The sequence below is a fragment of the Talpa europaea genome (assembly GCF_964194135.1).
Source record: "Talpa europaea genome assembly, chromosome: 9".
NCBI classification, from domain to species: Eukaryota; Metazoa; Chordata; class Mammalia; order Eulipotyphla; family Talpidae; genus Talpa; species Talpa europaea.
The window spans coordinates 113,953,435-113,966,165 of NC_140076.1; the positions used below are offsets into that span (position 1 = coordinate 113,953,435).

Here is a 12,731-nt window from a genome sequence, read left to right on the forward strand (position 1 = left end):
CTACTAAATACCTCCATCAAAGTTCCTCCTGTAGCTCTTCTTTTCCTATCTCCCTTTTCTTTCTTCTATTATTAAAGAACCACAACAGTGTAATTCTTTTACTTGCCGATTTTCCAATAGTAGGCAAATTAATTTATTTGCCCTCTACAAATTTATACCAGAAGACCCGAGGTTGTTCGGATAGCTAAGGTTTGGAAGTGTTTTTCTAGGTGGTGATTTCCTTCTTAATCATCTTGTCCTGAACCAGAAAAGCTGCGACAGGAGAGATGTGGTCCCTTAGTAAATATCAGTTCACTTCTGAACCACGTGCAGCTTCCCTTTCTGTCTAAATTCAAAGAGCAAGAGATCTTTGCTTCGAGCCTGGCAATGCCAGGGCCCGCGCCTGTGTGGCTGCGGTTAACTCATCCCGCTCATAGCCCAGCTTCATAACCTAGATAAGGCTTTTGAAAGCTGCAGGGATTAGATGCTGGTCAGAGATTAGACTCTAATTTTATACCAGTTGATTGTTCTTGTGTGTCTCCTATTGTTAGGAGGAGGGTAGAAAATTACAGCAGTTTGAGATCTATGACTTGCTATTGTGAGGGTCAGAGAAATGCTGTTAACCCAGAACATCTAAATAATGGCCTTTTAGTTGAAAGACCTTATATTATACAAAACCAGGCCTGGAAGCAATTCTCTTTTCTGATGCTGGGAAACATTTGTCCTAATTGAGTCAAAAGTGACTTACTTTAAAATTGTATTATTATTGCAATGTGATTTAGTAGGTGATAGCCTGGAGAGTAGGAGAGTAACGCTGATTCAACTAAACAAAGCATTACTGTTTCAGGCTCTAGAAAGTCTTCACAGGAGTGACTAGTTTATGAACTTGGTACTTTACAAGAATTCATTATGAGTCGTACACTAGGAGAACTTTGCTAAAGGTTCTTTGGACAGACTGTTATGTGAAAGGACATTTTTCTGGGATGTGAAATAATAAAGAAGAACAAAACCATCTTCCAGCGTTTAGGTCCATATATTACATTTGCAGAATTAGGAATGGCCTGTGATTATTCAGGCCAAACTGGGTTTGGGTGAGACCCAGAATGAAGTCATTCCGTACTCTCCTGTGGCATTCTTTGGTTTTAAAGCTCTTGTTGGATATTGTTAAACATCTGTCCAATTATAGGAGACCCTTTAAAGGGTTAGGACTTTGTCCTGGGACTTAGGAGATGGCTGTTTTTGTTTCTTTGCTTTTATTTTTATTGTTCTTGTTCACTTGGTAAACATTAACTTTTGGCCCCTACAGTATTCCTGGTATGAATGTAAGCTTAGGCCATAAAAGCTACAATGCCAACTTAAAGTGTGTTTGCTTTCATTTTCCTGATTTCCTGTGTAACTTTGGACAAATTACTTACCTTCTCCAAGTCTCTACTTCCTCAAATGTAAGATGGGATTGAGCCAGAAGACTAGTTTTATAAAGTCCTTCATGGCTCTCAGATTCTGTGGTTTTCAATAAATAAAGATGACCTCCTTCCCACCATTTTAAATTTAAAGGCATTTTCTTTAATGCTGCTTGTTATAGTTTAAATTTGAAAAATATTTTACTATAGAGCATAAGGAAAAATTGTTTTGCATTGAGAAAGTAAGAGGCTCAGTTTTATAGAAAATGCTTTATCAATAAATAAAGGATAAAATTATCAGTTGGAATGTAAATATCTGTTAGAACAGTTACCTCTCCCATATTGCTTCAGGGTAAGGCTCCTGTTATACCCACAACAACAAATATCTCTCTTTTCCTAGGAGTCTGACCTCTTCCCTGACCTCTTTTTCTTCCTCTCTTACCCTCTAGTCCTGTTTCCTCCACTTCTGATCATCCCACGTCTATCCATTTCTCTCCCTCTCGGGCAACCCCGCTGTGACCCAAGGTGCCATTACCTTTTCCCTGTATTACTGCATCAGCTTCCTCGTTGGTCTCCCTGTTTCTGCCGGTGCTCCCCACAATGCACTCACCAAGCAGCGAGCATGATCTTCTCCAGTTTCCTAGGATTGCATCAACTCCTAGAAGCACAGCGGCCGCTTCTCATGACAGTGAGCCCCAGCCCAGCTTGTTCACCCTGCATGCACAGGTGACCCAGCCCTGGCCCTGCTTGTGTTTCATCTTCTGTCACTGCCTCCTTTGCCCACGAGGCTCTGGCCTTGCTCTCCAGCAAAGCACCCACCAGCACAGCCAGCACTGTGTGGCTTTCCAGCCCTTGAAATGGGATGAGACCCAGTGGAGATCAGCTGCGGGGGGTCAAGTGGACCCCTGGTCTCAAGCCCTAGTGTGCACGCCAGTCTCGCTGGCCTTTCTATATCCAGGCTCCTGTCTGCCCTGGTTCTTCCATCCGCTGCTCCCCTGCCTAGATCCTCCTTCTGTAGACCTTTGAGGGCCTGGCTCCCTGTCATTCAGGCTCAGACTGAGCTTCCACTGATGAAGCAATTCAGAGTAACATCACTTTCTCTGCTTCCCTTCCTTACCACTTAGGGCTCATAATTCCTTGTGCCTTCACTATGTGGATCCTCCCCCACCCCCACAGCGCTTTGCATGCTGTGGTGCTTAATAGATGTTAGGAAAATGAATAAATAGCATCGGAGGAATAGAAAAGATTTTTCTTCTGAAATCCTTACATTTCCAGGTAGTTGCTGGTAGGAAGGGATTGGTTATCTCCACTGCCTGGAAGGTAAAGGTGATGGAAAGAAAAAAAAAAAAAAAAAAAGATTGCTGTTGGCTTTCTTCTCTTCCTAATGAATTTATTATAATTTTCCTAGTTTATTCCTGGACTGTTTGGGGTTAGTTGCAAATATGTTGCATCTTTATACTCAATAGCTCAGTATGTATCTCCTAAAGCAAAGACATCGCTGATGTAAGCAGTGTCCAGTAATGATGAAATTCTGTTATCTAATGTATATAGTCCTTATTCAAAATCTGCCCGTTTTTCCAGGCAATGACTAGGGATGTTATAAAAGAGGAAATTGAAATCCAACTTTTCCTCTCTCAGGGGTGGTTTGTTTGATTAGCATTCCTTCTGAACACCCTGACTGAAATAGGAGAACGTGAATATTTGATTATCATCAGCATTTTCTTTATAATCATATCTTTAAATTCTGAATTGTTTGCTTCAACTGAATATGTAGTGACTTGAATTCATGGGACCAGGTGAGGAGGGTGGAGCTGCAAGGGAGCATATGAAGGATGGAAGCGAATCAGTGGTTTATATGAAACAGAACTGTCTTCGGGAATTTGTAATGAGTCCTTACAGCTCTGGTTTTCCAAATCTCTGGCAAAAGGTGTCAAAGATACATGAAGATAAACTTTAGTGTTGGCAACATCTAACGTGCTTGTCTTGCTGTTTCTTCCTTAGCCCATGGCTGACGATTTACTCAAACAACAAAAACTGAATTCAGATAACACCGCTGCAACCCAGCAGTCTGCACCTGATCCCCACTTGGCAGATCTCCAGGAAAAAATCCAGCAGACAGAGGCCACCAACAAGGTATGGTCAGTCCCAGCCCTTGGAGAGCCCAGGCTTCCTGAGGAAGAGGCTGGCTTTAGACCAGCGAGACCATTGGGAGGTGGGTATTGTGTATTGCTGGGGCTGGAGGAAGTATTTGATTGAAAGTGTAGGCGTTCTTAATCTTTCGTCAAGATCTTAGTTCTGCACAGATCAGAAGTTTGGGTGTCCTTTAGGTCTGTGATCAAAACTGGAATACAGTCTTGAACTTATAAGGTGCTGAAACTGGAGGCTTGTGGTTTTGATCTTAACATCTCAACACTGGGTAGCCCAACGCTTTTAAAAACGTCCACAGTTCGAGAGGCCGAGCTTGGTGTGCCCTCGTAGTACAATGTGCTACGCTAAAAGCAGATGCCCCTGGGCCCCGTGACATGTGGGCCAGGGCCCACAGAGCCACCATCCCAGAGAAAGCACAGCAGGCGAATGGAAGTCGTGTGGGGGCAGGGAGCAGGGGCGTGGAGGAACCGCGCAGTCTGCCTGCTGCTTTCTCTTGCTGATTGACTCAGGACTCTAATGGTTATGAAATCGGGGGGAAATAACATGGTACTGTTCCCTAAGAAATCCTTTAAATGCGAACGTAAAAGAGGACTTTATGGTTACGGCTGATGCTAAAAGAAACCACTGCCGTGACCACTGGTTTTCTTTGCTGAATTCAGATTCTTCAAGAGAAACTGAGTGAAGTGAACGGTGAACTGAAATCTGCTCAGGAGTCATCTCAGAAGCAAGAGGGCACAATTCAAAGCCTCAAGGAAACTCTGAAAAACAGGGAAAATGAGGTAAAGCATTTGGCAAGCAAGGGCCTTGGTGGGGCCTCGTTGTATCAAAGTAAACAAGGATGGTACAGTGTGTGGGAATGAATCTTAGCCAGATAAGAGCCTGAGAAATTGTAGCTTACCCTAAATTGGTGTTCTGGAACAGTCCCACTTAAAATCTATACTGGGAGAATGATCTCATTTATCACACTAACTTGGTGTGAAAACCTCGTTTTCAGACCGAGGAGTTGTACCAGGTGATCGAAGGCCAGAACGACACAATGGCCAAGCTTCGGGAAATGCTGCACCAGAGCCAGCTTGGACAGCTCCATGTATGTGAGGGTCACGCGGGACGGGAGGCAAACTCAGGCTGAGGATATGGTCTGGGTCACAGAGGCCAAAACTTGGGGTTCTTCGCAGTGGCCAGCTGTGATAAGTCTCCTTTTCTCTTCAGAGCTCAGAGGGTGCTTCCCCTGCTCAACAGCAAGTGGCACTGCTCGACCTCCAGAGTGCCCTGTTCTGCAGCCAGCTGGAGATCCAGAAGCTGCAGCGGGTGGTTCGGCAAAAGGACCGGCAGCTGGCGGACGCCAAACGGTGTGTGCAGTTTGTAGAGGCCGCAGCCCACGAGCGGGAGCAGCAGAAGGAGGCTTCTTGGAAACACAATCAGGTGAATCATTAATCGTTTTTGTGGCCCTAAATGCTGACTTTGCCCCGATCGTTACTCTTTATTCGGACAGTTTGGCTGACCTGTTGAGTCACTTATTTAATGTGAGTGATTCAGTCCAACATATGTTGCCCTCGTGGTATATGCCGGATGCTGGGCTGTGTTGATGAGACACAGGAGTGGGCATCACAGGCTCTGTTCAGTTTATTGTAGTTTGGATTGAGACACAGTTGCATAAATAGAATTTCAGTGTGGTAAATAGGGTCTTCCAGGAATACCCAGGAGGGGCTGAGGGATGGGGTTAAGGAAGGCTTCCTGAAGGAGGAGGCATCTGAGGTTGTTCTTGAAGGAAAGTAAACGTTAGACTGAGAAAAGTGGGAAGACTATCCAGATCAAAGGCATGGCATGCACAGTAGCTGTGTATTTGTTTTTAAACTAAAACATAATTCTTAAATGGCTTTTTATCCTGTTAGCTTAGACCATATGCTACCAATTGGTTTTGACTTAAAAGATTATTTCTCAAGTTCTTTAACACCAACATGTAGTTTTTGAAGGATCTCCCTGAAGATTAAATATTAACCCTAACACTCCTTTAAAAATATGAAAATTTCAGGTGTCCTGGCAGAGTTAGGAGAGGTGGTAGAAGGATGGGTATGGAAATAACTTTTAACATTTTGTTATTTACTTAAAGGAAGTTTTTCCCTGTGTTTTATTTAGATGATGAGAATATAAATCATCAGAACAGATAGTTTAAGGGTTATTGATTTTATTATCCAACGTATTTGATATATGGAAATTAAGATAGGCATCTTTCTTTAGAGAAAAAGAGTTCTTTAGGGAAAAAAAGAATAATATGACTATTCTCTCCTTGTGCTTATTGTAAAGTAAAGGATCCAGATTTACTGTAGGACCGAGTCCCACTTAGTACTTATACAAACCTATTATTTTTAAACCAAAAAATAAGTAGTAAACTGTATATCAAACTTACATCCTGCTTCCACTCACAGTTCCCACAATTTCCCTCAACCTGTTTGGTTCCTGTATAATGTTCCTGTAGTAATTTTAAATCGCACTTTCTGCTACTTCATTCTGTTTCAAAGTTTTCCTATCTAATGACTGTGTGAACATTTTAGATGGTTTAAACATCTGTTCAATTCAGGAATTGCGAAAAGCCTTGCAGCAGCTACAAGGAGAGCTGCAGAATAAGAGCCAGCAGCTTCACATCCTGGAGACTGAAAAATACAATGAGATTCGGACCCAGGAGCAAAACATCCAGCACCTCACCCAGAGTCTGAGCCACAAAGAACAGGTGCTGCAGGTGAGTCTGCCTTGTGACTGCGTTCAAACTGGGCTGGAGAACTCTGGCGGTTCTGTTATTTACTCTTGAGACATTAGCCCACCCTGTATTGAGTATACCTGCTGTCTGCAGGACACAGCGAGGTGGGGAGAGGGCTCCAGCATCAACAGAAAGTATAATCCAAGAACCAGCCAATGCAAGAACCCTAAATACAGACCCACAAGACTTGAGCAACAAGTATGCCACAGGTGGCTGCTAAGCAGCCTGGGAGTCAGGTACTCTGTGCTGGGAAAGCAAAAAGAAGGTGTGACAACTGCTCTCAGTCTAAGTATGTGAAGGCGTCGCAACAGAAATTCCCAGTTATTTAGATAAAGCAAAAGTTCTAGGAGAAAGTGGGAGGAGAGTAAACAGGCTACCGCCTACACGAAGCTTCATTTCCATCGAGTCCCTTGTGTTCCGTGGAGCTTACAGTTTTTTCACAGTTTGCATATTTTGCACAATTTCTTCTCTGAGAGCAAGCCCACCTCTTCTCACCTGGGAAATACTCAGCCCTTTAAGACTCAGAGACAATGTCATCTCTGGGGTGAGATCTTTGGTGACACCTTCAGGCAGAGTTAGACACTGCAGCTGTACCCTGTGTTTCCTGGGGGCTGCCCCCCACACACCACCCCCCTGTGTGATACAGAAGAGCTCATTTACGTCCATTATCTCTGTTGAACTGTGTCCCCCTAGAGAGTGGCCACACTTTGTTTTTATCATGAATCACTAACAAATAGCTTCCAAGAATTCAGTTGCTGCAGAATAAATGAATAAGGGGACATGCTTATTGGTTTCCTTAGGAATTTCAGGAGCTACTGCAGTATCGAGAGAACTCAGACAAGACCTTTGAAGCAAATGAGATGCTGCTTGAAAAACTCCGGCAGCGAATACAAGACAGAGACATTGCCCTGGAGGTAGGTGCCCTCCGCCGCGGCACAGTGGATGACCCCACAGAGGAGCGCGTCTGCTTACTCCGCAGCTCTCCGGCATTGCTTTTTCATTTCTTTTGTGCTTGGACTCTACTGAATAAGGGTGGTGAGAAAAGTGGGTTTTACGGCGTTTCAGGAACCTTATTTTCCTTGCAGCGGGCAATCGATGAAAAGTTCTCCACTCTGGAAGAAAAAGAAAAAGAACTACGCCAACTTCATCTTGCCGTGCGGGAGCGAGGCCACGACCTGGAGAGGCTCCGCAGCATCCTGTCCTCCAACGAGGCCACCATGCAGGTGAGTGCAGCCCCACACCTGACCTCCCTCTCCACAGTCCCTCTGAGAACTGGGATTCTGAGCCTTGGGCACCAGCCCCTTCCATCATGCCTGCTTTATAAGAAAAAAAATGGCAGTGATTAGTTCCATCATTATAGATGAGGGAATGAGAAGTTTTGGCAGCCCTGTCATAGATTGTGAACTTTGTAGGGGAAGGCAGGGAATGGGGATTTCTATACATAATTCTTCTGATATATTTTGAATCCTTGTAATATTTATATAGTTTTACATAAGCATTGCCTGGGCGCAACTGTTGTGTCTTTCTCATAATTGTGTGTGTGTGTGTGTGTGTGGCCATAATCAGAACACTTACTAATCTTATTAATATGTACTTGGGGCTGCTTTCTTTGTGTCTGCAGAGTATGGAGAGCCTCTTGCGGGCCAAAGGCCTGGAGGTAGAACAGTTATCTGTGACCTGCCAAAACCTCCAGTGGCTGAAGGAAGAAATGGAAACCAAATTTAGCCACTGGCAGAAAGAACAAGAAAGTATCATCCAGCAGCTGCAGACGTCTCTGCACGACAGGAACAAAGAAGTGGAGGCAAGGCTTGGATGCGCTTGAGGGCAGGGGCTTCGTGGTGACCCGGTCTCAGTCTTATACTCTTGGGTCTGGGGTGCCGGTGACCCGAGTCTTTAGTCTATTCTCTGTCTGAGCACATCAGTGGCCTCCAGTGAAACTTACCCCCTACCCCTATCGACTTAGGGAAACAATCCTCTTTCTCAAAGAGGTTACATGTATTGCCAGTGCTCACTCACTGAATACAGATTTGCAGCTTTCTGGGTAACAGGCCCCTGCTAGACCTGGGGAAACAAAACTAAATAAAGCATGATACGAGCTTCCAAGAATTCCATAGCCCTTCTCCTGTGATGGATTCCTACAAACCCTTTGGCATGTGGAGGAGGGAGTTTTTCCCCCATCACTCACTCACACCCTTCCTTCTCTGCCAGGATCTTAGTGCAACCTTGCTCTGCAAACTCGGACCAGGGCAGAGCGAGATAGCCGAGGAGCTGTGCCAGCGCCTGCAGCGGAAAGAGCGGATGCTGCAGGAGCTGCTGAGTGACCGGAACAAACAAACTGTGGAGCATGAGATGGAGATTCAGGGCCTGCTGCAGACCATGGGGGCCAGGGAGCAGGAGAGCCAGGTAAGCCAGGGGCTGCGTTGCTAGCCTGCGGAATTCAGAAGCTTTTGAGCCTTGGAAATCGAAGAGTTGCATCATTTTACTTCTGTTCTTTTAGTTGTTTTCCTTCCATGTATTAACTAGACTAGTTTTATGTCCATCATCGAAGCATGAGATGTTTTTAGAACACATTGCTTTGGATGTGCCTGAATAACACACGTACCCCCTGAAGTCAGGCCCCACCGATGTCCTTAATCGTCTGATAATTTTGACAGAAAGGAATTCAGGGTTCCGGAGTGTTTTGCTTTTAAGTCATAGAAAATTGAGTGTTTTTTGCACCTAACCAAAGTATGGCAAAACATTTCACATATTTTTTCTTAGTCCTTATGAAATCTGAGGTCTCTTAAGAAAAAATACTGCGATGAGAATAAATAATCTCATAATAATATGGGTGGTACTAATCTCAGAATAGCACAACACAGGATTCTTCATTTATCCTTATTTCCATGTAACTTTCTTCTGGGGCTAGAAATTGATGTGCAGTCACACATCCATTGTCAGTGGGGACACATTCTGTTTCTCAAATATTACATGCAAAAATATCACCTGGATAGCTTTTAAAAAATAGATTCCAGAGCTCACCCCCAGTGACAGAAATTAGAAGGTAAACGTGAGATTCAAGAATTTACCTATCTAACAAGCTCCAGATAGTGGGACTATTGCTGGTCCAGGGCCCACAGTTGGGGGAGCGCTGCTCAGAGCATCACTGCTTGGGAGGGAGACCCATCAGACAATTACATGTATGGTGTGCGGTATCTTGTGTGTTGTTTACTATATTTGCAATAAAAATTTCCTAAGTGATTTTAATCAAGGCATATTAATAATGTCCTGATACTGCTAAAATGGCTATGTCCAAATACCTGAGGACCCCAAATTTTACTTACTGAAAATCTAGGGTTTTTTTTATTTCCTGAGAAATTGTGACAAGGTTCAATTTCTCATTTGAAATGGTAATAATTCTCCCCAGGGATAGCTAGCGCTTTGATACAGCTAATAAATATAGTTCAGCTCATTGTCTTATACTTCCAGTAGTTTCAGCCTTAGATTTAGATTATTATTTCCATGTTTGCTGATTAAATGCAGACGTCCCATGGCTAATGGTTAGTAGTATGCCGATCTTTCCCTTATTGTGCCATTAATTAATTGTCTTTAAATACCATGGGATTTTAGGTGACACAAACTGGGTTTGGTGACTCTCGATTTGTGGTCTATTAAAAGTGTTTCAGTGAAATTGAGTCGTTCAGTAAATATGTGTTGAGCGTCTAGTACCTACCAGACATAACTCAACACTGAATAAAACAGACTACCTGTACTTAGGAAAGTCCAGGTCCTCTTGGGAGATGAAACCATAGAAGAGAGAGCGAGCAGATAGTGCAGGAAGCCAGGTCTGAATGGCACCCCTGACTAAGACCGAGGGGGGACCAACCACAAGCATGTTTGTGTGAGGACCTTCCAGGCTGAGGGAACATGGGTCTCAGAGTAAAGAAAGACAAGTCTCTTGTCCCAGAGACTTTGCACCAGACTCAACACTTTAGCCTGGTAGACTTCTAGTGGCATCACTTTCAGATTATTTCATCTGAGATAAATGTGTTTGTAGTGAGTTTTTCCAATAGTCTGCCTAGAGAGACGGTCTACAAAATCAACTACATTTTCCCATAGAAACTAAGGGCAGGGAAAAGGGCCCCCACTGGCTGTGCACACAGGGTTGGCTTTTAAAAACTAACATCAGAACACAGGTTTTATTGGAGTATCTTTCTAATGGCGTGTGCGATTTCCTCCACCCAGGCAACTGCAGAGAAGATGGTACGAGCCCTAATGGAAAGAAATTCAGAATTACAGGCCCTGCGCCAGTATTTGGGAGGAAAAGACTTCAACTCTAACCAGCCAGCTGGTGTCGCCTCCATCGGCCCCCACCCTGGGGAGCAGACCGACCAAGTAAGCTGTGTAGACATCACCCTGGCTGTGTCTCCTTTTTACACTTAAGGCAAAACTCTGATCTTTTTTTTTTTTAAGATTTTATTTATGCATACAAGAGCTGGGGTACAGGCCAGAAGTCTGGGGGTGGTGAAAGGATTCACTAGAGACAGAGTGGGGAGCAGAACAGGTGGATCTACTGAAATACACTGCTGAGGGGAGCAGCGGGCGAGGCAGGAGAGGTCTGCGCCATGTGGGTCAGCTCCCTGGCTGGGGATTGAACTCTTGCTGCAGTGGCTCGGACAGCTTCATAGTGCTGAGACTTTACCCCTTGTACCACCAGGGATGCCCATAAGTCTGATCATTTTAATACCAAATTGTGTAAGAATATTCCAAGTGCTTGTTACTATGGTTGTATTTCCTTCATCTTCCTAAACCCTGGACTCTTCCCATTTTTAGGGTTCAGTGCACATGCCCTCCAGAGACGACAGTATGTCGTTGACTGCCAAGGGGGACACCAGCATACCCAGGTCCTCGCTAGGTAAGTATCCGATTCCACTTCATGGAGGAACCTCTGTCTTTCCCTCCTGTAACTCTGTTACTCAGTTTGGCCAAAATTCTTTTTCTCCCTACCCTGGTGAAAAAATAATTTCGGATTCCCCCCAAAGCATGAAGACTTACTAGTTCCAGGAAGCACTGCCCTTACCTTAAGCTTAATTGAAGTTACTTCTCTGGGCACAAGGTTTGGCCAGGGAGATGCTGCTCCTTCCCCATAGGCTGTATGGTCAGATGCGGGGGTGGTGTTTCCAGACCCGCAGAGCCAAGCCACGGGGCTGACGCCTCCTCCTGGGCACCTCTCAGCGGGCCGGGACTGCTGTCGCTGGCCGGCACCACCCAGTTGCAGTGCTGGGAGAGGTGGGCAGCAAGCCTGTGTACTTGCCAGATTCAGCTCCCTCCAGGGGGTGGCTGTAGGCCTTGAACTCCCTGGGAGGAGCTGAATTCTGCATGCGTTGGGAGTAATGCTCAAGCAGATGCCTTGGGTGAGAGTCCCCGACTTCCACAGAGCAGGAGACCAGAATCTAGGATAATTTCACAAATATTACCCAGTGAGGGTTGGGAGTGGCCACTATTGATGAGATGCTGATGATGGCGCGTGGCAAGAAGGCTGTGAACATGGAGAATTATGATTTTTGAATGCTATTAAGAATGTAAAAGCTTTGTGTTGATGTCTTGCCGGTGTTAGGGAATTCCCCAGAGAAGTCCAGCAAGTAGCTATTTTCTAGTAGGATAACTTTGTTGGTCAGAAAGTTAAAATGCTAGATTTGTTTAATTTATTCCCTTTATTTTTTTAAATAGAAAACATTAATTTGTATTTCATAAATGTCAAACCTATACACAAGTGGCAAAAAACAGTACAGTGAATTCCATATAAACTTTTATTAAAATGCACTGTGACCACTTTGCCAGCCTTGTGCTATTTTTTTTTTTCCATGCACACACAGACATTGTCATTTTTGAAGACTCCACATTGCTAAAGTCCCTCAGTTTGGCCCTGATTATTTGCTCACTGTCAAGTTCAAGGTAGATATTTCTAGCAAGAGCACTGCATGGTGCCTCCTTTCTCAGCACATCACATCAGGAGCCCCTGATACCAATTTGTGTTGGCATTGGTGATGTGACATTTAGTCACGTGGTTGAGCTTGTGTCTGCTCTCTCCGTGGTACAGAGTCACTTCTCCCTATGTCATTAATTAGTGATCCCCTGGCTGTCACCTGCGGATGCAGACAGTTGTGTTTGCCCCTCATTTCACGCAGTGCTTTTAGCATCCTTTGACCTTTGCCTGGACCAGCTATTGCATTGGTAGTTTTTAAAAAAGTGATTTTCTATTTCTAAAATTTCTTATTATTATTGTGTATTCTTTTGTAAAGAAGAGCTGCCCGTCCTCCACCCTCCTAGCTGTCTGTGTCAGTATGGACTAAGGGAGCCCTTTTTCAAAAAATCATTTTATTGTCCATTTCTGTCATTCTATTTGATGCCCAAATTCTCCCAGATTTGGCCACTTTGAGCCCCTACAACCTGTCCTCTGTCTTTTTGAC

General features: G+C 44.4%; 1 protein-coding gene across 6 annotated transcripts in view; it reads left to right on the forward strand.

Annotated features, from left to right (window-relative positions):
* Window positions 1–12,731, forward strand: part of PDE4DIP (phosphodiesterase 4D interacting protein) — a gene marked incomplete at both ends in the record, with an annotated part of 154,230 nt that overhangs the window by 92,581 nt on the left and 48,918 nt on the right. For all 6 annotated transcript variants that reach the window (XM_084241826.1, XM_084241827.1, XM_084241828.1 and 3 more), the window contains 11 exons: window positions 3,381–3,512; window positions 4,187–4,306; window positions 4,522–4,614; window positions 4,737–4,949; window positions 6,106–6,264; window positions 7,083–7,196; window positions 7,368–7,505; window positions 7,904–8,083; window positions 8,491–8,685; window positions 10,507–10,656; window positions 11,095–11,176. In XM_084241826.1, coding sequence (XP_084097952.1) covers window positions 3,381–3,512; window positions 4,187–4,306; window positions 4,522–4,614; window positions 4,737–4,949; window positions 6,106–6,264; window positions 7,083–7,196; window positions 7,368–7,505; window positions 7,904–8,083; window positions 8,491–8,685; window positions 10,507–10,656; window positions 11,095–11,176 — 1,576 coding nt within the window. The remainder of the gene's footprint in view (window positions 1–3,380; window positions 3,513–4,186; window positions 4,307–4,521; window positions 4,615–4,736; window positions 4,950–6,105; window positions 6,265–7,082; window positions 7,197–7,367; window positions 7,506–7,903; window positions 8,084–8,490; window positions 8,686–10,506; window positions 10,657–11,094; window positions 11,177–12,731) is intronic.